The sequence below is a fragment of the Oryx dammah genome, unplaced genomic scaffold, assembly GCF_014754425.2.
Source record: "Oryx dammah isolate SB20612 unplaced genomic scaffold, SCBI_Odam_1.1 HiC_scaffold_11056, whole genome shotgun sequence".
Taxonomy (NCBI): domain Eukaryota; kingdom Metazoa; phylum Chordata; class Mammalia; order Artiodactyla; family Bovidae; genus Oryx; species Oryx dammah.
In genome coordinates this window covers 2,307,947-2,333,770 of record NW_024080450.1, presented here as the reverse complement: position 1 = coordinate 2,333,770, position 25,824 = coordinate 2,307,947, and the positions used below count along the sequence as shown (strand labels likewise).

The window sequence follows — 25,824 nt, the reverse complement described above, 5'->3', positions numbered from 1 at the left end:
GCTGTGTGACGCATGTGGCTGCTTTCCACCTGTCCTTGGATTCCCTGAGAGCAACGTCGTCCAGCCTGGCTGCCTCCCTGCAGCTGCCCTCATCTGATCCTCCTCCGTTTGTGGGCTCTGCACTCTGATGCCCAGCTATGTCTGGATAATTCCAGAAAGGATAAAAGATGCTCCCTAACACTCCAAAGAGAAAAGGATGGATCGCGTTTATCGATAAAGATCATGACAGCATCTCACCACAGCTATCATCCAGCCTTGCCTGTCTGCTACTCGTGTGTGTGTGTGTGTGTGTGTGTGTGTGTGCTCAGTCACTAAGTTGTATCCAACTATTTGCAACCCGATGGACTGTAGCCTGTCAAGCTCCTCTGTCCATCAGATTTCCCAGGCAAGGAAACTGGAATGGGTTGCCATTCCCTTCTCCAGGGGATATTCCTGACCCAAGGATCTAACTCACGTCTCCTGGATCAGGAAGATCCCCTGGAGTTAGAAATGGCAACCCACTCCAGTATCCTTGCCTGGGAAATTCCATGGATAGAGGAGCCTGGCATACTACAGTCCATGGGGTTCCAGAGTGGGACACAACTGAACATGCACACATGCATGCAGTATCCCACTGTGCGTGTATTTGGCTCATCCATTCTTCCCTAGAGAGCATATTCAAAAGCAGAGACGTTACTTTGCCAACTAAGGTCCGTCTAGTCAAGGCTGTGCTTTTTCCTGTGGTCACGTATGGATGTGAGAGTTGGACTGTGAAGAAGGCTGAGCGCCAAAGAATTGATGCTTTTGAACTGTGGTGTTGGAGAAGACTCTTGAGAGTCCCTTGGACTGCAAGGAGATCCAACCAATCCATTCTGAAGGAGATCAGCCTTGGGATTTCTTTGGAAGGAATGATGCTAAAGCTGAAACTCCAGTACTTTGGCCACCTCATGCAAAGAGTTGACTCATTGGAAAAGACTCTGAGGCTGGGAGGGATTGGGGGCAGGAGGCGAAGGGGACGACCGAGGATGAGATGGCTGGATGGCATCACTGACTCGATGGACGTGAGTCTGAGTGAACTCCGGGAGTTGGTGATGGACAGGGAGGCCTGGCGTGCTGCGATTCATGGGGTCGCAAAGAGTCAGACACGACTGAGCTACTGAACTGAACTGAACTGAACTGATTCTTCCCTTGATGGACGCTTGGGTGCCTATTGGGCCAGGTAGTTCTGTTGGCATCATCACGTGGCCTTCTCTCCCATCTTTTCAGCTGAGCTGGCTTGAGGAGTCTTACTCAGCGGCCTGAGACCAGACACTCGACTGGGTCAGGATGCTGACCTTGCCTTGTTTGTCTTCAAAGCCCTCACACCTCCTCTTCAGCCACACTCAGAGGGAGTTTGGATTTAATCTGTGCGTCCTGTGCATCCAAGCAGGGAGGGGAGGGGCAACCCAGGATAAGCTCAAGGTCAGAGTGACCTCAGGGGAGGGGGAACGATGCTTACCAATAACAGTCATTGTAGAGCAATGATTTTTGTTTCAAAGGTTGTTACAGTCATTGTGGAAAAAAATCAGTACCTTTATTGTTCTGTGGTCACTGTTTGGGGCTGGCTTTGTTCTTAAGGACAAAGCTTCTTGGCAGGGAAGTGTTCTATATTCAAATTAGTGATCTGGCTACTAGAAGACCAGATTGAGTGAATCCAGTATCTGGGGCTGGTAGGATGGGCCCCAAGCTCGATCTTAAGGAGAAACCATGGTGGCTGATGAGTCCCTCCAGCCTGTATACTCCCTGCTCAGTGAGGAAGTGGACAAGCCCTGTCTGCTTCTGTCTCTACACTCAAAAAAGGTGGGTCTGGTTGGATAGTTTTCATCCAGGTGATAGCTTTAAAGATAAGCTGAATTCAGGCCAATAAACAAAACACAACATAAAGCAACTCTTTGATTCAGGGGTGGGCCCTGGGAGCCCTGGGCTTCCTATGTGGTGCTAGTGGTAAAGAACCCACCTGCCAGTGCAGGAGATGTCAGAGACTCAGGTTCAATCCCTGGGTCAGGAAGATCCCCTGGAGAAGGGAATGGCTACCCACTCCAGTATTCTTGCCTGGAGAATCCCATGGACAGAGGAGCCTGACGGGCTACCGTCCATAGGGTTGCAAAGAGTCAGACACGACTGAGTGACTCAGCACGCCTGCAGGCACTGGGAGCCCCTCTTTCCCACCCTTTACCTACCCTGCACCACCACCACCACCCTCCTACCTACCACAGCTGCCACCTTTCTCCAGCCTGCAGGTGGCATATGTGAGCTCTCAGGGGTCCAGACTCCTGTCCCCAGCCCTCCCACCTCAAGTTCTTCCGAGCACCTCGGGATGTAGCTTAAACAAAAGCCACGCTGAGATCCAGCTCTTTGAACTATTAGCCAACATGTACTGTTCTGTCCTGGGAACTCTCCAAGTCTGGTGGAAATTCAAATCAAAAGCTGTGTTTTTCTTCTCAGGGAAGGGATTATGACCTTCACCTTTTTGTAGGAAGAAAAGGAGGAGGAGGAGAAGGCAGTGGCAGCTCAAGACAGCAAAGACAAATAGAACTGGCTAGGTGACTTCAGTACGACCTGTTCCATTTATTTTTAATCTTAAGATTCTGACCCTGGGGACATCTCAGCACGTCCAGTGTGTCCTATTAACCCTGCCCTCTCCCACCCCCAATACTGCTTCCTCTTTATTTCTCCTTAACAATGTATTTATATTTTATTTCTTTGGAGATTTCATGGTGCCCATGGGTGTGCACGTGTGTGTGTGTGTAAAACCATAGCTATGGGCAAATTTCAAGCACCAAACACACTTTCAGGTGTTTAACCAGCTGAAAAACTAGGGAATAGAGAGAAAATTTAGGGGGAAATTATAGGTAATTAACAGAGATGGTTTTGAGATAGAAGGAAGGAACCCTGATATCCACATCCACATTACCATCTACATCCACATTACCCTTGATGTTTTGAATCTTTCTTAATCCCCGCTGTTGCTGCTGCTAAGTCGCTTCAGTCATGTCCGACTCTGTGCGACCCCATAGACGGCAGCCCACCAGGCTCCCCCATCCCTGGGATTCTCCAGGCAAGAACACTGGAGTGGGTTGCCATTTCCTTCTCCAATACATGAAAGTGAAAAGTGAAAGTGAAGTCGCTCAGTCGTGTCCGACTCTTTGCGACCCCATGGACTGCAACCTACCAGGCTCCTCCATCCATGGGATTTTCTAGGCAAGAGTACTAGAGTGAGGTGCCATCGCCTTCCCCATCTTAATCCCTAGAACACAGTAATTCCTTGAGCTACAGAGACTGCTGGTGGTTTGTTACATCATTTATTCTTTAGGTATTTCATGGTTGCTATCTGAAAAAAAGTACTGAGTTGTCTAAAATAAAAGTCAGATCCCCCTTCACTTCTGTAGAACTAGCTACTATGAATAGCTTGATGAGTATTTCCCAGATGTTTTAAAACTAGGCTTTTAAGTGTGCCTGTACTTAAGCATATTGTTGTTCCGTCTCTCAGTCATGTACGACTCTTTGCGACCCCATGGACTGCAACACTCCAGGCTCCACTGTCCTTCACTATCTCCCGAAGTTTTCTCAAACTCATGTCCATTGAGTCAGTGATGCCATCCAACCATCTCATTCTTTGTTGCTCCCTTCTCCTCCTGTCCTGAATCTTTCCCAGCATCAAGGTCTTTTCAGTGAGTCATCTCTTCCCATCAGGTGACCAAAGTATTGGAGCTTCACTGTTAATCTTTCCAGTGAATATTCAGGGTTGATTTCCTTTAGGATTGACTGGTTTGATCTCCTGGCTGTCCAAGGGACTCTCAAGAGTCTTCTCCATCACCACAGTTTGAAAGCATCAATTCTTTGGCACTCAGCCTACTTTATGGTCCAGCTCTCACATCTGTACTTGACTATTAAAAAAACTATACAGACCTTTGTTGGCAAAGTAATGCCTCTGGTTTTCAGTACACTGTCTAGGTTTGTCCACCAGGGAAGTCCCAGAAATGCACAATTTTATCCAAGTCAAATTGAGGACTGTAATCCAGAAACAGTCTCTCAGAAAATTCTGAGAACTGTCCTACCAATTAGAGGTCTAGACACAGTTACACTTTTTGAGACAGAGAGCTGTATATTAAATGATATCTTATCAACAGTTTACACAATCTAGTGAGTCATCATGGTTCATCGTGGCCCCTTACAAGGTCAAGGTTATCTTGTAAGGAGTTGTCTTGTTGATGTGAGAAGAATGTTGTTCTTTATGGTTGAGCAGGTTGAGCAGGTATTTCTGCTGATGAGGATTTGTTCCATGTCTAATGCAGATACACAGTGCACAGTGTGGGGGAGAGGAGGCCAAAAGGCACAGAAAAAAAAATTTATGTCTAAATTTTTCTTGTCCTGCCATCAGTTCAGTTCAGTTCAGTTGCTCAGTTGTGTCAGGCTCTTTGCGACCCCATGAACCACAGCACTCCAGGCCTCCCTGTCCATCACCAACTCCCGGAGTTCACTCAAACTCATGTCCATCGAGTCAGTGATGCCATCCAGCCATCCTCTGTTGTCCCCTTCTCCTCCTGCCCTCAATCTTTCCCAGCATCAGGGTCTTTTCAAATGAGTCAGCTCTTCGAATCAGGTGGCCAAAGTATTGGAGTTTCAGCTTCAACATCAGTCCTTCCAATGAAAATCCAGGACTGACCTCCTTTAGAATGGACTGGTTGGACCTCCTTGCAGTCCAAGGGACTCTCAAGAGTCTTCTCCAACACCACAATTCAAAAGCATCAATTCTTCAGCACTCAGCTCTCTTTATACTTCAACTCTCAAATCCATACATGACCACTGGAAAAACCATAGCCTTGACTAGACCGACTTTTGTTGGCAAAGTAATATCTCTGCTTTTTAATATGCTGTCTAGGTTGGTCATAACTTTCCTTCCAAGGAGTAAGCGTCTTTTAATTTCATAGCTGCAATCACCATCTGCAGTGATTTTGGAGCCCAGAAAAATAAAGTCAGCACTGTTTCCACTGTTTCCCCATCTATTTGTGATGGTCATCACTTCCCCATGAAGTGATGGACCAGATGCCATGATCTTAGTTTTCTGAATGTTGAGCTTTAAGCCAACTTTTTTCTCTCCTGTTTCACTTTCATCAAGAGGCTCTTTAGTTCTTCTTCACTTCCTGCCATAAAATCTGCATTTTCTTTCACATTTTCTTTGATAAATAGGAGCCTACAGTAGAGGGCAAAAAAATAAAACAATCCATGTGGTCATTTAGAAGACATTCCTACCAAAGTCTTTATCTCACATTGTTTCCTTTTTTCTCCTCTCTTCTTCTCATCCATCTAGCCTTTGTTGGGATGTATTTATTACCCGGGCTATCACAGTGGGAATAAAAATATAAGTAAGATACAGTGTGTGTCCCTAAGAAATCCCCAGGCTTGTGAGGGGACCAGATCCCAAACTAGACAATTCTCATGCAGTCAAATAACTTTTAACTGTTAGGTAGTTAGAATAGGAAAAAGGAGTCCAAAATGGTGGTGGCTAAAAGACAAAGAAAGGAAAAAGCCTTCAAAAATGGAACAAAAGAAACTCCGAGTCACTTTTAACTATGGAGGTAATAATAACAACAATAATCACCATTTATTGGCATCTCTCCTATGTATACTCTCCTATGTATACCAGGCATGATCAGAAACAGGCATTATCTCCTGTTATCCTTATAAAACTCCCATTTTACAGATGAGGAAACTGAGGCTCTGGAAGATTAAGTTGCCCAGTTAATAAGGAGAAGTAGTGGGGCTGCCCTGGTGGCTCAGACAGTTAAGAATCTGCCTGCAATGCAGGAGACCCAAATTCGATCCCTGGATTGGGAAGATCCACTGGAGAAGGGAATGGCAACCCACTCCAGTATTCTTGCTTGGAGAACTCCACAGACAGAGGAGCATGGTGGGCTACAGTCCATGGGGTTGCAAACAGTTGGACCCAACTACGTGATTAGCACTTGCAGTGGGGCTTGAAACCTTGTTTGTTGGGTTCCAAAATTCATCCTTTAATTCTGATCAGGAGCACAGAGGGAGGAGCCACATCCAGTGAACTAACAGGAGGCTTGTCATTGGTCTGTGGGACTTAAAAATAGAGTAACACCATTTATAAATTACAGAGAGCCTGAGAATATCAACAGGGCACACCACCAGAGTGCAAACACTCTTATCTCCCCCTCTGGCCCTCACCTTTGTCCTCATCACCTCTGTTGATCTGATATGCTTTCACGTGGGTGGACAGACTTATTTACCTTTGTGTTCTCTTTGATTTTCTGGTTGACCCTTTTGATATTCATTTGCTCTTTTACGGACTGTTTGCACTCTGCAGCCTGTCCAGACCTCTGACCCCGTGGAGATTCCTCCACATGCTGAGACATATCCCAAGCTCAGGGGGCTGCTCACAATAAATAAGAATGATGGGGCTTCCCTGGTGGCTCAGTGGTAAAGAATCCACTTGCCAATGCAGGAGACACAGGTTCGATCCCTGATCCAGGAAGATCCCACATGCTGCAGAGCAGCTAAGCACACAACTACTGACCCAGCACTTTAGAGCCTGGGAGCCACAACTGCTGAACCCACATGCTGCAGGCATGGAAGCTTGGGCGCCCTAGAGCCTGTGCTCCACAATGAAGCCACCGCGATGAGAAGCCTATACACTGCCACACGAGGGTAGCCTCTGGGGGCTTGTCGCAACTAGAGAAAAGCCTGAGCATCAGTGAAGACCCAGCACAGTCAAAAATAAATAAATAAGAAAGCAAAGAAACCAATAAAAAGAAGAAGAAGAATGATGACCTGTGGTAACATGCGGGGCCTTTACTGAGCACATAAAATGCACTGCCATCCATGGCTGTTTCTGGCCTCAACATTCATCACGTCACTGACGGCCACGACTGATTCTCCATCATGATGGAATCTTATGCTTGTCAAAGGATTATGATTAACATGCCAACATTGCTTTCATCAGAAAACCTCAAACCGCCGATGTAGCGCTGCTTGATGATAAATGTTTCCTTGCCTGTAGTGCTGCTGCCTTGTAAATCCAGAGCTCTCGTGATGTGCAACCTACACAATAAACAAGTGCAGGGTAGTAGGACCTCTTAAAGTGTGCAGGGTCTGAGGGCCACCAGCACACTTTGCCAGCCTGGCTTACAGTACCCTCCTCTTAAAACAGAGCAGGACCCTATCAGGGTCCTTGCCCCAACCCCACCCATATCGTCTGCCAGCCTTTTGTCTGTGGAAAACTGTAGTCAGAGAATAAGTTTAATCAGACAAGTGAGAAACAGTTAAAACAAAGGAAAAGAGTCAAAAGAAACCAAATAACTGTAATGTACTCATTAAGCATAGTTGAGGACCTTTAGTTCTTTCTCAAGGGCTATAGGTAATATTCTGAGTCATCTCCTGTTAAGTTGTCTTATAGATACTGAAATCCCAGGTTGAAGATGTTAACTACATGATAACCAAACTATAGACATGACATGCTGCTGCTGCTGCTGCTAAGTCACTTCAGTCGTGTCTGACTCTGTGCAACCCCATAGACGGCAGCCACCAGGCTCCCCCGTCCCTGGGATTCTCCAGGCAAGAACACTGGAGTGGGTTGCCATTTCCTTCTCCAATGCATGAAAGTGAAAAGCGGAATTAAAGTCTCTCAGTCGTGTCCGACTCTTCATGACCCCATGGACTGCAGCCCACTAGGCTCCTCCATCTGTGGGATTTTCCAGGCAAGAATACTAGAGTGGGGTGCCATCGCCTTCTCCAACAGCCATGACATAAGCTGCCACAATTCCAAGAACTGAGCTCAGAGAAATGGAAACAAATGGACCCTGGAACTGAAGACTGACTGTACCCAAAACAATCAAGATGATGCTGGTTAGACCACCAATGACCAATTTGAAAGGTGACTGTCAGAGCTGACTGTGCTGTTTCTGCGTGTAGTTTCCCCACCTTCTGTCTATAAAAGCTCTTGCCCACTGGTTGCCAGTCGGGGTTGGGAATCAGCCTTTGGACAGACATCTGCCACCCTCCCCCTCCAGTTGTCGACATCTGAAATGAAGCAAACTTCCTTTCCACCAACCTGGCCTGTTTATTGACCTTTGAGCAGCAAGCAGCCAGACCCCACACCCTGCTTTCAGTAACACTCTCTGGGAATGTTACTAGCAGGAGACGAATAAACCTTTCACTACATCCAGCCACTGGTCGGACAGATGCCCCCCGGAGTGGATGTTTTCCTGCTTTCTCAGGGTGGACCACGGAGAGCACATGAAAGACCCAGTAGGATCCAGGAAGAGCAGAGCTGTTTTATTGTGATGAAGGAGGTGGGGCTTCAAAGAGAAGGCAGGGTTTGGTACATGGTTTGATTAGGCCTGGAAATGACCAAAGAATCAGATATGGATGAAAGAGTCCAATGTACCAACTTGAGCTCTCATGTGGCAGGAAGAACTGGGAGCACAAATGATACGTGTCCCAGCTCCTTAGCCAAAGACACCTTACTGTCCTGTTCTTGGGGAGACAACCTGGGTCCAAATCAAAGGAGTTGGTTTTGACGTCACTATGGCAATTCGAGACCCATGGTTGGAACCGCCTTTGGCTTCTAGGCCTCCTCCAAACCCTCCTCTTCCCCTCACCACCCTTCTGCCCCCAACACTTCATTCCTGCACCAGTCTATAATAATAAAGCGATTATTATAAGTATTACATTCTCGTTGTAAAAATTTAGAAAAAGAGAAAAAAAAGTGATAGCCATAAACCTACCTTCCAGGTTTAGGGTGGGGTAGAGGGAACCACTGTCAGAATCTCATATTTTATTTGAAGCTTTAAAAAAAATGTTTTTCAATATGAAAATTCAAAATTATACACTTCTGGTGAATCTTGGGCTGGATGGGACAGAGGTCACGGGCTTCTTGCTTTGGGTCAGATAGGTTTCTGAGATCTCTGCCACATCTTTCATTTTGCTTTCTTGATTGTTTTAGGGAGTGGCTGAGGCTGAACTGGAGAAGAACCTGAATCGGACTTTCAAAAGCTTCTTCAGATCAAGCGATGAGGTGAGGAGTGCGGGGCATGGGGTGGGTTTTCAGCAGAAAGTAGGAGCTGCAGGGGTGCAGCTGCCTCCTCCGGGAGGATGCAGGGATGGGAGGATGGGGGTGTCAGCAGTTAGCAACTGGCCTGCTTGTCTTTGACTTCTGTGGTCAGGGTGATTGGGGTCCTCACTCCCACTGGTCCCTTCATTATAATGGGGGAAGATCTGGTCCTAACTGAAACACACCAGGAAGGCTTTGAAACATATATATATAGATGAGATGGTTGGATGGCATCACCGACTTGATGGACATGAGTTTGAGCAAGCTCCAGGAGCTGGTCAAACAGGGTTGGTCAGACAGGGAAGCCTAGCATGCTGCAGTCTGCAGGGTCGCAAAGAGTCAGACACGACTGAATAACTGAACTGAACTGATCATAATGGTGACAGTTAAGAAGTTATTACCATTATCATTTGCATATGCGTAATTGCTTATGAAGGTACAGAGTGAATTGATGCTTCTAACTCTTTTCTGGAACAATGCAAGAGCCTAGACTGCTTTATCATGGTAACCCCACTGTCCTGTCTCATGTGTTAGGAGTCACCGTTGCTTTGTCTGGTCAGTGCCTGCTCAGATGTCCCAATTTTTGCCAGTTTCTTTGCTGAGCACTTCTGGCACCTCACTCTTTGATATTCAGTTCAATTTCTTTCTTCCTGAAGTACCTTCTTTTGTAGTTTTTTCAATAAGAGTCTGTTAGGAATAAACTCATCATCTTTTGGTCTAGAAAATATCTTTTTTTTTTTTTTTTACTATAATTTACTTTACAATACTGTATTGGTTTTGCCATTTGCTCTTAGGCCTGAGGAACAGTTTATCAGAGCATTCTAGGTTGACAATTATTTTCTTCTAGAAACTTCTATCACTGTTTGTAAGAAATCAGTCTCAAGTCTACCTTCTGTGTATTATTTGTCTTTTAGTCATGTCTGATCCACAGTTTAACCCATCTTTGAGGTTTTAATTTCAATGAACAGTTTTTTGGTTTTTTTTTTAATTTTTGAAAGTTGTATTTGATTATTTTTCAAAGCATTCAGATCTCTGTCCATAGAGTCTTGTTGTTCAGTTCCTTCTTCTATCTTAATCTGACTCCATGTGACCCCATGGTCTGTCCATGGAATTCCCCAGGCAAGAATACTGGAGAGGATTGCCATTCCCTTCTCCAGGGGATCTTCCCCACCCAGGGATTGAACCTGGGTCTCCTGCACTACAGGCAAATTCTTTACCATCTGAGCCACCAGGGAAGCCACATTAATCATTTTAAGCATACTCATTTTTTATTCTTTCTCTGTTCAGGTTCTATCACTTAGTATTCTTGAAGAGTCTTGTTTACTGTTTGCTTTGCTTGCTGTCTCTTGCAGTGGGGCCTTATTGTGTATGTGGGGGTAGGGGAGAGAGTTCTGTAATTTTGGTTTGCGAGCTCATCTTCAGTAGCACTTAATCTGCTCCAACCTGCTTCAAATGAAATGGAGGAAATGCCCTTCCTGGGTGGTCCAGCATTTATTGCTCCTGCTAGGCCTCCTGGTGGAATTTACCAGCCCAAGCTCCCTTTCGCTACTGTTGTGTTTTACTTCACTTACTGGGGCTTTCCAGATCTCACAGTGTGGATTCAAACTCAAATACATGCAAAGGCAGACTTATAGCTATGATTTCCTAGGGAAGTGTTTTTAGCGTTTTCTATTCAGTATCAAACTGAATAGACAGCTCCCTTGATTTCTCTCTATCATGGTGGGTGGGTTTTTCCTGCTGCTGCTGCTGCTAAGTCGCTTCAGTTGTGTCTGACTCTGTGCGACCTCATAAACAGCAGCCCACCAGGCTCCTCTGACCACGGGATTCTCTAGGCAAGAATACTGGAGTGGGTTGCCATTTCCTTCTCCAAGGTTTTTCCTAGTCCACCCTTTAACTGATGACTCCAGATTGACTCTGTGGATAGCGGGGACAGTCTGATTTTTAACTTCCCATCTGCCATAGACCTAAGGCCTAATCTCTTGTTCCTATTGGTTGGTACACCCAGGTTTTTACGTTGCCAAGACCTGTAAACACCCAGAAGCAGCTGTAACCTGGAGCTTGGTGGGAGCTATCTCTACTCTGAGCACTCAGGACCTGCCTAGCTCTCCTGGGCATTTAGAATATTTGTATGGTCTGCTGGCACACACAGGGCTTTTAGATGCCCTGTTCATATGTATTTCCTTTGCTTGACCCATGACATTGTTTCTAACTTTTCTCCCTCCAGACTTTCATCACCGTGAGCAGAGTCTGTGAAATGGGTAAGAGACGTTCTCAGGAGGAAAGGGAGACAGGAGGGGCCATGGCAGGAACCAGCTGAACGTTAAATGATTGTTTTTCCATCTGCCAGCTGTGGGCAGAAGCAGTCACCTGCCAGCCTGAACTCTGACATGCTTAACATAGAGCCTCTGCTGGTGAATCACATTTACCCTAACCCAGGGTGACCATGAGGCCCCGGCTTCCCTTTACCCACAGAGTTTTAGAGCCAAGAGCTTGGAGAACTCTCAGAGCTTGTCAAAGCATCCTCTACTGATTAGGACAGAGACCCAAGATAGAACCTGACCTCTGCATGGTCACCTGGTGCAGGTAGGGAGGAAATCAGGCCAGACCCCAGCCAGGTCACTTCTGTCACAATTCCCTGGCCTCCCCCCCATCAAGCTCTATTCCAACAGCCCCCGTTCTCCCTCCCAGTTTGGAAATAAGCAAGGAGCCAGAGCCAGAAGCAGACCAAGTGCTCATCCTCTCAGCTCCTGGATCCAGCACTGTTTCCAGAGAACCTTGCTTGGCACCAAGGCTGTGACTTTGCCATGATTCCCTAGTATTTTGTATTAATAACAATGATCACTACCACTTGTTTGAGCACCTACTCTGTGCATCAGACACTGGGCTAGCCCTTTTTAGTTATATTATTTATAATCCTCATGACATCCCTGAAAACTCTCACTATTATCTCTGTTCTACAGATGAGAAAAATGAGTCTTACAAGACTGCCAGAGTTTGTCCAAAGTGTCCAGGCTTAAACTTCTGTCACTAGTCAGGAACATCTCTCCCTTCCCTCCCTTCACCCCTTTACTCATTCACATGGTCACTGATTCATTCCTTCATTCCTCAAACACTTAAAGTGTACACTTGGTGTAAAAGCAGGAGCAGGTATCCAAACCCATGGGACAGCGTCATTGCCCTCAGGGAGTCCCAGTCTGTTTTTTAAAATTTATTTATTTTTAATTGGAGGATGATTGCTTTACAATATTGTGTTGACTTCTGCCATATAGTCTCTGGAGGAGGCAAAAAGCACCCTAATAAGACAAGGAGAGGTGGTGAATGGTCTCAAGAGACACCAAGGTGTTGTAACTCAGACATCTGACCCCGGGGAGGGGATGGTGGTGAAGAACAATGGGAAGGGGATGGTGGAGAAGAAGCAAGTGGCTTTTTGCAGGAGGACTCCTTGTGAACACCCCAGAGGAGCCCACCCTCAGCAAGATGGTCACTGAGGAGGACATCCAGTTCTACGTGCAGGAGTTCAAAAAGTCTGGTTTCAGGTAAAGAGGACAGCGTCCCAAACGCAGGAAAGAGAAGGTGGGCAGACAGCCTCTTCTGCTCACACGTGCAGGGCGAAGCCCAGTGATCTTCCAGCTCAGCCCCCTTGAATGTCTGGCTAGCCTCTGCTTGAATGCTTCCAGCGTCATGAGGCTCTTTACTGACGATGCTAGGCCTGCTCTAGTTTGGAGAGTTCAGTTTGTTCTCCCTTATGCTTAGGAGTCCCTTCAGAGCACATGTTTTTAGCTTTTTTTCAGTCGTGATCTCAGTGAGGATCAGAAGACAGTTCTGAGTTCTTACTTCAAAAGAACATAAAAACCCATGTAAACTCAAAACTGCATACGTATTTCTAAAGTGGATAGCAATTTAGGAGCCTCAGATTGGGGCACAGATGTGCTATGGAAAGGAGCGTAGAAGGCAATCTGCTCCAGCCCCTCCTCTCACAGGAGGGGAACTTAGAAGCCCCGAAGTATTAGAAGCCCACTCCAGTACTCTTGCCCGGAAAATCCTCTGGACAGAGGAGCCTGGCAGACTATGGTCCATGGGGTCTCAAAGAGCCAGACACAATTGAGCACACCACTCACATACACTTGGGGCTTCCCTGGTGGCTCAGTGGTAAGGAATCTGCCTGCAGTTCAGGAGACTTGGGAGACATGGGTTTGATCCCTGGGTCTGGAAAATACCCTGGAGGAGGGCCTGGCAACCCACTCCAGTCTTCTTGCTGGGAGAATCCCATGGACAGAGGAGCCTGGCTACTGTCCCTGGAGACAGCTGAAGCGTGCATGCTGAAAGGACACATGGCTCGTCTACGGTCTTTCCAGGCCCTCGTTCACACTGGAGAAGTCTCAAGGGCCCAACAGCACCAACCCCTCCTGTGCCTGAGGACTGGGAGAATGTTCCAGGCACAGCCCTGGGGCCACCCTGCTAGTCCGGTGGAGACACCTCGGCATCACTCACTGGTGTCCCATTAGGAGGAAGCATCTCCCCATATCCCTTTTCTTGGGTTTCCTGGGGCAGGGGGAGTGGCTCTGGCTGGTGAGGGCACTAAGCCAAGTTCCCACTCTCTTCTGAGACAGCCCTGGGAGGAAGCAGAGAGTCCTGTGGGGCTGGCTTCTCTGTGTCCCCTCATGCTGGTTTCAGAGAGTGTCAGCTCTCAGTCCGGGGCCATGCCTGCACCAGGCTGTGCTTCGTAAAGCCTGGCAGGCCTATAGGGCACCAGGGAGTGACTCCCGGGCTGTGTTCTCCACCCCCTGCCAGAATCTTGGCTCTTCCTGGGAAGACTGGCTCTACGCTGAGCTGGTTGCTGGTGGGGTCTGTAGCACAAATATCTACTAAAAGCTTTCCTCTTTTTATTTCCCAATCTGCCCCTCCCAGGGGGCCTCTAAACTGGTACCGGAACATGGACACGAACTGGGAGTGGAGTTGCAAAGGCTCAGGGAGAAAGGTGAGTCCCATGCCGTTCTCTCCCAAGTCACCCTGCGGGCATTCATGGACCCAACCTATCTGGTCGGAGTTGGGGGTGGACAGACTGCCAGCTGCTCTGGGAAGCACCTCCACTGCAGGCTTTCCTCTTAGGACCTCTGTGCGGCTGCTGCTCTTGGATGGCAGAGGGTGGGGCGGAGGGGGGCAGGGGTCTGCCAGGTGACTGCACCCAGGTGTCCCAGTGGTGTCCCAGCTCAGGGTGCAGGTGGTCCAGGGCAACCCCCAGAGATCACAAGGTTGAAGCCCCCAGCTCACAGAAGGAGCATCACGTGCTTTCAGAGAGACAGGAGAGATAGGGCTTTAACCCCTGGGTGTGTCACCTTGACCAAGTCAGTCTGAGTCTCAGTTTCTTCACTTGTCAAGCAGGAGACAGGTTTCCAGTCTCCAGGTCAGCAAACGGAGTAATGGAGTCCCAGGTTTACACTCAGAGCATTAAAAATCTAAGGGAAATTGCATTTTCACGTTCCCCAGCTCATTCAGTAACCCCAGCCATCTCCTTGATTCAGTTGAAAATGAACATCCTCTATGTGCCAGGAACTGTGCTAGACTTTGGGGCACCAGACAAATAAAACAAGGGAGGTCCCAACCTCTCGGGATCAGGTATTCAGGCAGGAGAACATGAAACATAGTAGTTAAGAGCAGGTGGGGCAGGGATTTGCCTGGGGTTCCAGTGGCTAAAACTCCATGCTCTGAGTGCAGGCAGGCACCCAGGTTTGATCCCTAGTCAGGGAACTAGATCCCACATGCCGCAGCTACGAGTTTGCACATCACAACTAAATATCTGGGCTTCCCTGGTGGCTCAGACGGTAAAGAATCTGCCTGCAATGCAGGAGACCTGAGTTCGATCCCTGGGTCTGGAAGATCCCGTGGAGGAGCATGACAACCCGCCATGCTTGCCTGGAGAATCCCATGAACAGAGGAGCTTACCAGTTTGCTGATCATGGGGCTGCAGAAAGTCAGACTCAACTGAGCACATATAACTAAAGATCCCATGTACTGTGACTAAGACCTGACAGCCAAATAAATAAAATTTAAAAAAAGAAAAAAGAACAGGATGGGCAGGATGGCCTTGTAATCCCTGTGTGACCTTGGGCAAGGCACTTACCCACTCTGTTCTCTGTGGCTGCTTAAGATGGAAATGACAAGAGCGGTGCCTTCCTCAGGATCTGTGTAAGGATACAGTGGGTTGATGCATATGGAACGCTGAGCTAGAACAATGCTTGATACATAATAGTGGCTTAATTAATGCTCTTGAGCCAATCATCACTCTACTCTGTGATGGACAAAACCCCAGTGTGATCAGTAGATTCTCTCATAGCGTGAGGGATGAAGATGAGGTCTTTAGGGAGGTGAAGCCCAGGGATCTAAGGTTAGGGACCCCTTCTTCTGAGGTTTCCTTTCAGCTCTTCTCTCCCACCTCCTTCTACACCTCTACTATGCCTTCACATTTTCCCTTGGAATACTGTGGAGGGCGTCCCTCCACACACCCCGACAGGAGCCTCAGGATTCATTTCAGCCGCAAAGCCACCCCTGGGTCTTCATTCCTCAGAGGAGGGGGAGCAGTGAGAAGCACACAGCTCTGCATTGTAGGTTAAAAAAAAAATAGTGCAAATTCCTTAACCAGAGACCATGAACGCTGTCTGGAAGTTGTAATGGTGGCGTGAGAACAAGAATAAAGAGGGGTTCTCTCGATCTGGCAGTGCCCCATTTATCAGTGGATAAAAGTGAAGTCATTTTGCTGCCTCGAATGTCACGCTGGTTACCATGTGGCTGGCCCAGTCACACTCTGGCTGCCCTTCTGAAGCATCCGTTCAATTCAAAGAAAAGAAATATCAATCTCCATCCATCCAAGGGCATCTTCCTCCTTCCTGGTGCCATTTGGTTGGTTCCAGAAATATCAGTCCCCGGAGCAGACCACATGCATGTACTTACGCACACATGCACGGAACCTGAGTGGTCACTACATGCCCGAATCCATCCAGACTGAGAAAAACAGTCTTTTCCTTCTCTGTGTCTCTTTTACTTTCACACAAAACACTTTCTTCTTTTAAAAAAAAAAAAACTTATTTATTTATTTATTTGACTGGACCAGGTCTTAGGTGCAACATGTGGGGTCTAGTTCCCCAACCAGGGATCGAACCCAAGCCCTATGTATTGGAAGCAGAGAGTCTTATCCACTGGATTGCCTGGGAAGTCCCCAAAACACTTTCTTTCTGACACTTATTACCACCAAATGTGTGGTTTTTCCCCACACCAAGCAGTTCTCTGCCACATGACCTGGGTGGCCTACAGTTTAACTTAGTTCTGACACCATCTACCTGGAGAGGGTATCGGAGCTCACAGGTTAAGGGCTCAGTCTGACAAGACTGACCCCTCGACTTCAGATGCCAACCCCACATTCAGGTTGTCACCTGTGCTTCCAACTGATTGGCTATAAATTGGAAGGTCTCAGAACCCCACCCCCCGAATCTATTAACTTGTCACAGTGGCTCACGGAACCCAGGGAAGCACTTTTGTTTACCAGTTTATAAAGTGTTTTTCGGCCTTTCCTGGTGGCTCAGTTGGGAAAGAATCTGCCTGCAATACAGGAGGCCCAGGTTCTATCCAGTTGGGAAGATCCCCTGGAGAACCCTAACGCTAACCAGTTTATACAAGAATTTAATAAAGGACACAGATGAACAGCCAGATGAAGGGAGGCACAGGGCAAGATCTGGGAGGGTCCCAAGCACAGCTGCCTCTGTCTCCCTGGAGTTGTGGCATGTTACCCTTTCAGTGTGGATTTCACCAGCCTAGAAGGTCTCTGAATTCCATGCTCCTGGAGTTGGGTGGATGTTCATGGAGACTTTCTCATGTATGCTCGATCAATTATTAACTCCACTTCCAGCCCTTCTTCCCTCCCTCCCCTTCCAGACGTGGAGGAGGGGGAGGTAGCTGAAAATCCCAAGCTTCTAATCCTGGCTTTATCTTTCTGGTGACCAGCCCCCATCCAGGAACCCACCCAGAGTCACCTCATTAGAACAAAAGCTGCTCTGAGAACTCTTACTACTTAGGAATTTACAAGGCTTCAGGAGCTCTGTGTCAGGCACCAGGGGCAGAGACCGAGATATATTAATACATGTTCTAATCCCTTAGACAGTCATTGTAGATCTTCAATAATAGTGGTGCCTCCTTCGCACAAAGCATGTGGTGAAAACAAAGCCAGACCACAGCGGTGAGGGGTCTTTTGGGGGGAGTTAAGAGTGGCTCAGGAGTAAAGAACCCACCTGCCAATGCAGGAGACTCAGGTTCCATCCCTGGGTCTGGAAGATCCCCTGGAGAAGGAAATGGCAACCCACTTCAGTTTTCTTGCCTGGAGAATCCCATGGACAGAGGATCCTAGCTGGCTACAGTGCATGGGGTCACAAAATAATCAGACACGACTTGGTGACTAAACAAGTGGAGGAAGCTACAGGGCGTGAAAATAACATTTCCTTTCCCAGGTGATGGGGGAGCCCAAGCAGGGAAATCGCTTCTACTTCCTGTTAATCTCTCCCCAGATCCTGATTCCAGCCCTGATGGTCACTACAGAGAAGGACTTTGTGCTCACTCCTGAGCTGTCCAAGCATATGGAGGACTGGGTAAGGGAAGTCAGGGTCATCGGGGCTTCCTGGCAGAGGGCTCAGGTGTCCCAGAGGATGCAGAGTGGGATGTTCAGGGAAACCACTTGCTTGATAAGGCCTTCCTCCACAGTGAGATAATCACCTTTTGGGAGTAGCGATGAAGACTTCCTTTCCACCAGCCTTCTGCAGTCTCTCATCACTCACTCACTCTTTCATCTCATGGGCTTTTACAGTGCACTGAGACGCACTGGGATAGTGCTAGGTACCAGGGAGGTAAAGATGAAGAAGGTACAGAGCCTGCCATGCAGGAGCTCATGGCCAGCAGTTAATGCAGTATGCAAGAGGCTTGGGAGGATGGGGGCACACCTGGGAGCAGGGGCTTCACAGAAATGCTGACCACCACTTCTGGGCTTGAGGAACTCTTAAGGCTTTCCTGGCAGAGAGAGAATGGGAGAGGAGATGGGGTGCTGAGAGGTGAGGGCAGCTGAAAGAGCTCAGAGGATGACAGGAACCCGATAGGCATCAGGGTTTCCCTGAGCCCGCGAGGAGCTGCTGAGCTGCACGGACCTAAGCGCATGGGGACCACTGAAGTGGAATCGATGTTCGGTCACTAAGTGGCGTCCGACTCTTTGTGACCTCATGGACTGCCACACGTCAGGATTCCCTATCACCAACTCCCGGAGTTTGTTCAAACTCATGTCCGTTGAGTCCGTGATGCTATCCAACCATCTCATCCTCTGTTGTCCCCTTCTCCTGCCTTCAGTCTTTCCCAGCATCAGGGTCTTTTCCAATCTTTCCCAGCATCTAGTTTTTCACATCAGGTGGCCAAGGTATTGGAGCTTCAGCTTAAGCACCAGTCCTTTCAATGAATATTCAGGGTTGATTTCCGGGGATTGACTGGTTTGATCTCTTTGCTGTCCAAGAGACTCTCAAGAGTCAAACCTGTGATTTGGAAGTGTTCTCTGCCAAAAGCTTGGAGGTTGGTGGGAACTGGGAGGTCTTGAGTGGGGTCACCGTGACTGCTCAAGTATCGCAGCTGGATACTGAGAGCATTCACCTGCACTTGGCTGTAGCTTTGTTAGCATCATCTCATGTGACAGAGAGACTGTGTCTCAAGGGCTGCTGCAAGGGATGCCCTTTGTGGACTGTGGAACCAGTCAAGAAAATGCTGTGACCTACTTTGGGGGTTCAGGTGCCAAAGAGAGGCAGAACAGCCCTGCACGCAGACCACCAGGGAGGAGGGAGGCAGCCTGGGGAGGGTACAAGATCATGGCTGCAGGGCAAGAGTCAACCAAGCTTGACTTGGCCTTTTCCAGGCAGCGAATGGACCAAGGCCTAATGGTTCTGAAGGGAGGCAATCTGTTGTAATGAGTATGGGTCAGCCTGAATTTGAGTCTTAGCTCAGCCACTTTCTGTGTGGCTTTGGGCCAGTCACCTAGCTTCTTTTCTGAGCTTTCAAGTTACCCAGAGGATCATGGTCGAAGTGAAATGATGCAGTGTGTTTAGAGCACCTAACACATAGTAGGAGCTTGAGCAGTGCTCATTCCTTTTGTAAATAATGTGGGGTTTTCAGCAGGGTGGCCTGTGGGAAGCAGAAAACTTGCCTTCTGCCATTTACTTTTCTGGGTGGGATTTTCTTCCAGATTCCCCACCTGAAAAGGGGACACATTAAGGATTGTGGACACTGGACACAGATGGAGAAGTAAGGAGATGGGGGTCCCTGGGTGGGGGACATCAGGGCTCCTTGTTCACCTCCAATAAGCCGCTCGCTTTGTCACCGCTACCTGCCCACGAGCCAGGTGAATGGGTGGAGACAAATGGGAATCGCCTTCTGTTCCCTTTCAGGCCCACCGAGTTGAATCGGATCCTCATTGAGTGGCTGGAGACTGACGCCCGGGACCTGCCGGTGGTCTCAAAGCTTTAGGGTGCGATGTGTCAGCTGCCAGCAGGCATTCTGACCTCTTCACCTGCTGGGGCACTGCTCTGGTACCCACATGAAGCTTTACATGTGTCTCTCACAACCAGCAGCATCATTCAGAAGGGGTTCGCAGCCAAGAATTATTTTCTTTCAATGAAATGAGTCAAGTTTGACCTAATTTTAGATACAGAAAAAATCACATGTGATTAATTCTCTGGGTACAAAGGCATCAATTTGTCTCTAAGGATGGTTAGTGTTCTGTGGGGGACAGAATGAGATGATCAGGGGGTGATTTCTCTTTAACGGATCGATTCACTGTTTTGATGATGCAGAATCAGCAATTGAGAAGCTTTTCAGCAGAGATGAGAGCTCCTTTATTCAATAAAGCAAAGCCAATGATGATACTGCTGTTTTCATTCTTGGGAGGAAGGCAGGGTAACTGTTCTAAGAAAATATCCTGTTCGGGTGAATCCAATTCCCTCTGCTCTTGTGTATGAAGGACTCTGCATGGCCTAAAACAACACTGTCAGGTAGAACTTTCTGATGTTATATAAATGATCTGTTCTGTGCTGTCGGATAGAGGGGCCATCAGCCAGCCACACTTAGCCTTTCACCCTGTCTCCCTGCTCCCCTGGCATGGTGTCCTCAGTAACTTATGCTCACCTCCCTTGCTGCTCTTCCTGCAGGGAAGTCTTGTGGACAAGGTGGTGTCACCAGGCTGAATTCTTTTTTTTTTTTTTTTTTTTGAAAAATTTTTTTTTGAATTCTGATGAATATAAATCAACTAGGGAAAAAACAGTATGTGTATCTAGATATATGCAGAAAGCAAGGGGTAGGTTAGAAATGTTAGCAGCTATCATTCTTCTTTTTAAAAAAATATTTATTTTTATTTATTTGGCTATGCCTGATCTTAGTTGTGGCGCACGGGATCTTTAGTTGCAGCATATGAACTCTTTGTTGCAGCATATGGGATCTAGCTTCCTGATCATGGATTGAACCCAGGCCCCCTGCATTGGGGGCATGGAGTCTTAGCCACTGGACCACCAGGGAAGTCCCAGAAGCTCATTTTTAATTACTTCTGTGTGCCTGGAGCCCCATACAGACCATCTCTTATTCTTCCCATTTAACAGATTAGGAAACTGAGGGTCGGATAACTTGCCCAAGGTCACTTGGCTAGTGTGGGACAGAGCCTAGATTCATATGCATGGTATCTGGTTCTTCAAGCAGAGCTCCTTCCAGCAAAAGCTCTTCTCTTTTCTAAATCTGGAGTCAGACTACCCAGATCAAACTCTGCTGGGCCACCGATCACAGTGTGACCTCAAGAAAGGATTTCCTCTGCCTCAGCTTCCTCTGTAAAAAAAAGGACATTAATAGCACTAAACTCTTAGTGGTTGTGTTGTGGAATCTGGAGTCACAAAACAGGACAACGGAGTACAGTTTATTACTCCAGCGGGTCCAAGGGAAATCAGTTCCCAACAAGGACCCTGATGTTTCTGAGAGACTTAGTTTTATACCTCTAGCTAAATGACTGGTTACATGTTAGCAACCTCTGATGTGTATGATTGAGCTTTACAACAAGCAGGTGCGAGGAGAAAAAACAATTAAGTTTAAAGGGTGGGAACAATGATTATACATCTTTGGTGGAGGGAGGGGGTGTCTCCATGGTTAATCTAACAGGAGCAACCAGACTTCAACTACAATCTCCATTTGCCATCTCTAGGGAGGGAAGGAGACCTGTTTTTTGTTAGCAATGGTTTTCTCATTCTTGAGCAGAGTTCAGGCCCAGTTCACATCCTTTCTTTAAGATGTATGACAGGGTTCAAGATGGAGTCTCTCCTGCTTTCTTCATAGTGACCCCAACAAAAATGGTATTAAATGAGTGAATATATGCAGGACCCCTAAAGCAGTGCCTGGCACAGAGAAAGTGTTCCAAAGCGTTAACTGTACGATTTCCATTTTTAATTCTTAAAGAGATGGGAATACCTTACTACGTTATCCACCTCCTGAGAAATCTGTATGCAGGTCAAGAAGCAATAGTTAGAACCAGACATGGAACAATGGACTGGTTCAAAATTGGGAAAGGAGTACGTCAAGGCTGTATATTGTCACCTTGCTTGTCTAGCTTATGTGCAGAGTACATCATGCTGGGCTGGATGAAGCACAAGCTGGAATCAAGATTGCCGGGAGAAATATCAATAACCTCAGATATGCAGATGACACCACCCTTATGGCAGAAAGTGTCGACTAAGGTCCGTCTAGTCAAGGCTGTGGTTTTTCCAGTGGTCATGTATGGATGTGACAGTTGGACTGTGAAGAAGGCTGAGCGCCGAAGAATTGATGCTTTTGAACTGGGATGTTGGAGAAGACTCTTGAGAGTCCCTTGGACTACAAGGAGATCCAACAAGTCCATTCTGAAGGAGATCAGCCCTGGGTGTTCTTTGGGAGGAGTGATGCTGAAGCTGAAACTCCAGTACTTTGGCCACCTCATGCGAAGAGTTGACTCATTGGAAAAGACTCTGATGCTGGGAGGGATTGGGGGCAGGAGGAGAAGGGGACGACAGAGGATGAGATGGCTGGATGGCATCACTGACTCGATGGATGTGAGTCTGAGTGAACTCCGGGAGTTGGTGATGGACAGGGAGGCCTGGCGTGCTGTGAAACATGGGGTCGTAAAGAGTCGGACACGACTGATCGACTGAACTGAACTGAAGAGGAACTAAAGAGCCTCTTGATGAAAGTTAAAAAGGAGAGTGGAAAAGCTGGCTTAAAACTCAGCATTCAGAAAACGAAGATCATGGCATCCGGTCCCATCACTTTATGGCAAATAGATGGGGAAACAATGGAAACAGTGACAGACTTTATTTTCTTGGGCTCCAAAATCACTGCAGATGGTGACTGCAGCCATGAAATTAAAAGAGACTTGCTCCTTGGAAGAAAAGCCATGACAAACCTAGAGAGCATATTAAAAAACAGAGACATTACTTTGCTGACAAAGGTCCATATAGTCAAAGCTATGGTTTTTCCAGTAGTCATATATGGATGTGAGAGTTGGACTGTAAAGAAAGCTGAGTGCTCAAGAATTGATGCTTTTGAACTGTGGTGTTGGAGAAGACTCTTAAGAGTCCTTTGGACTGCAAGGAGATCGAACCAGTCCATCCTAATGGAAAGCAATCCTTAATATTCATTGGATGGAGTGATGCTGTAGCTGAAGCTCCAATACTTTGGCCACCTGATATGAAGAGCTGACTCATTAGAAAAGACCCTGATGCTGAAAAAGATTGAAGGCAGGAGAGAAGGGGACGACAGAGGATGAAATGGTTGGATGGCATCACCGACTCAAAGGACATGAATTTGAGCAAGCTCTGAGAGCTGGTGAAGGACAGGGAAGCCTGGGGTGCTGCAGTCCATGGAGTCGCAAAGAGTCTGCCATGACTGAGCCACTGAACTGAACTTTCCAGTTTATCCCAGGACAAGGTTTCTGAGGACTTTAAACTCCCAACCACTTCACCACCAGCTCCTCTCTTTTGGATCTGAGAATTAAAGGACTCATTTCAAATGCAAATATGTGCCCCGGAGGGGATGACTACAAAATCCGGATAACATTATTTCACTGTGTCCAGGCTTATTTGTCAGGGAGCAATTGCTAGAAGAAAGTGAAAGTGAAGTCGCTCAGTCGTGTCCAACTCTTTTCGACCCCCTGGACTGTAGCCCACCAGGCTCCTCCATCCTTGGGATTTTCCAGGCAAGAGTACTGGAGTGGGTTGCCATTTCCTTCTCCAGGGGATCTTCCCGACCCAGGGATCGAACCCAGGTCTCCAGCATTGCCACTTTACCGTCTGAGCCACCAGGGAAGCCCAGTTGCTGGAAAGAAGAATCTTAAAACATCTTTCACCAGAAAAAACACAAATAGGCAAACCTCTTCAACCTATTTGCGTTTCCAGAATTCTACGCAGAAATCTCCGTAAACCATTCAGTGTTCAGAAATTCTCTTTTGGCAAATAAGGGCCAGATGAATCAAGTTCATAGGACTGCAACACAAATATCACCAGTCGTATAAGACTTCAGATCATTAAAAAGAAAAAACTGCTTCATTGGGAAAAAGTGTTTAGGTCATTCCCAAAAATACTTTTCAGAGGCCATGTTAAGTACAACTTGTTTGATGTATGTTCAAACTGCTTTGATTTTTTTTAATGTTATTTTTATTTCAGACTACGAAGGCATAAATAACAAAGAGTCTTTACCTCTGTGGAGGGAGCTAGTGCTCACTCATGTCCAGCTCTTTTGGGACCCCATGGACTGTGGCCCGCCAAGCTCCTCTGTCCATGGGATTTCCCAGGTAAGAATACTATAGCGTGTTGCCATTTCCTTCTCCAGGGGACTCTCCCGATCGAGGGATCAAACCTGCATCTCCTACACTGGCAGGCAGGTTCTTTACCACTGAGCCACCTAGTGAGCCTTTTAAAAGAAGCATGGCAGACCCCACGTTCTCTATGACACCCACATCCCACTGGGGGCAGGAATGCCAAGCTCACTCACAGGCTTGGCATTCACAAGCCTGTGACTCATTCACACCCAGTGACTGTCAACTAGCAGTGTCCAAGGTTTCCAGAAGAAATGTCTTCTAAAAGTGGATCTATTTATAACATGCAACAAAAAGCTATTTTTGTCTCTCTTGGAGCATAATGAAGCCATGGTTTTAGGCCCGCAGTGACTCTAAGGCCCACTGTTCACACTGACATTAACATGAACACAAATTTAAACCAAACTGGTTAAAATATGTAGGTCAGAGAAGAAAATATATAGATCAGAAGCTCAAAGATTTTAGAAACAAGAATTGGAGACTTCCCTGGTGGTCCAGTGGTTGAGACTTCATCTTCCAATGCAGGGGCTGGTAGTTTGATCCCTGATCCGGGACTAAGATCCCACATGCCTCGGGGCCAAAAACCAAAACGTAAAACAGAAGCAATATTGCAACAAATTCAATGAAGACTTTAAAGATGGTCCACATCAAAAAAAAGAAAGAAAGAAAAAGAAAAGAAATAAGAGTTGCGTGGAAAATATCATAACTCGCTATTCAAGGGAACACAGCTGGCCACAAACGATAAAATACTTTCTTAGCAATAGGGAAGTTTCTTCCCGATGTTAGCTAAATACATTTTGTCTAATTTCCATCCATATTTCCATGTTTCAGATGTTGGGTGCATAGGCCTTTGCCCCTCTGTCAGAAGAGTAAAAAATCCAACTGCAATGCAGGAGACTCAGGTTCGATCCCTGGGTTGGGAAGGTCCCCTAGAGAAGGAAATGGTTACCCATGCCAGCATTCTTCCCCAGAGAATCCCAGGGACAGAGGAATCTGGTGGGCTACAGTCCATGGGATTGCAAAGAGACAGATATGACTGAGCGACTAACAGTTTCTCTTTTCACTTTCAGTGCTGTGTAGATGGTACCATTTAGAAAAAATTTATTAAAAGAGAATGAGCTGGCTGAGCAGGTCAAGGAAGTAGTATCTGCCAATCGGAAATCATTAAACACTCTTCCAGATGTTCACGGTGTTTCAAAGAAATGTGTTAAGTTGTGCAGTCACTAAATCATGTTCAACTCTGCAACCCCATGGACTGCAGCACACCAGGCTTCCCTGTCCTTCACTATCTCTCGGAGTTTTTTCAAACTAGTGTCCATTGAGTTGGTGATGCCATCCAACCATCATCTTCTGTCGCCCCTTTCTCCTTCTCCCCTTAATTCATTGTATCTTAAGGACTCATTTTCACTGATTAATAAGCACAGGAGGGGAAAAGATAAAAACAAGCTTCAGTGGCCATCAAGACAGTCACATTAATTTCCCTTGTTAGCAAATGTTTGAAAAAGTTAAGACTCAGCAAGTATAGAAGCAGCTGAGTCCTTCAGACAAGGAGTAAGCAATAAACCATCGACCGCAACCACGAGATGGCAGCGACGCAGATTGAATTAACTGATAGACACCATTTCTGCTGATCTTCTTATTTCTTTTCATGTCATTTTATTTTCTTCAATAAGGGCAATTTATAGGAGTGATGCTCCTGGCTTGAGGGAGGTAAAGGAGGACGAGTTCCATGCAAGGGCCGCAGCACAGTGAATAGAGCAAGCCTTATGGGTGACTCCAGGCTCCAAGGGGTCTCAGCGGGGCACAGAATAAGGCCCCCAGGCAGTTTGGGGGC

General features: G+C 47.0%; 1 protein-coding gene across 1 annotated transcript in view; it reads left to right on the top strand.

Moving 5' to 3' along the window:
* The window catches only part of LOC120860355 (bifunctional epoxide hydrolase 2-like), a 64,720-nt gene extending 44,686 nt beyond the window's left edge, over positions 1 to 20,034 (top strand). The window contains exons 13-19 of the mRNA XM_040236159.1: positions 8,990 to 9,061; positions 11,322 to 11,355; positions 12,531 to 12,633; positions 14,006 to 14,075; positions 17,650 to 17,730; positions 19,356 to 19,414; positions 19,558 to 20,034. Of these exons, the coding sequence (XP_040092093.1) occupies positions 8,990 to 9,061; positions 11,322 to 11,355; positions 12,531 to 12,633; positions 14,006 to 14,075; positions 17,650 to 17,730; positions 19,356 to 19,414; positions 19,558 to 19,636 (498 nt within the window). The 3' untranslated portion in view covers positions 19,637 to 20,034. The remainder of the gene's footprint in view (positions 1 to 8,989; positions 9,062 to 11,321; positions 11,356 to 12,530; positions 12,634 to 14,005; positions 14,076 to 17,649; positions 17,731 to 19,355; positions 19,415 to 19,557) is intronic.
* The last annotated feature ends 5,790 nt before the right edge of the window (positions 20,035 to 25,824 follow it).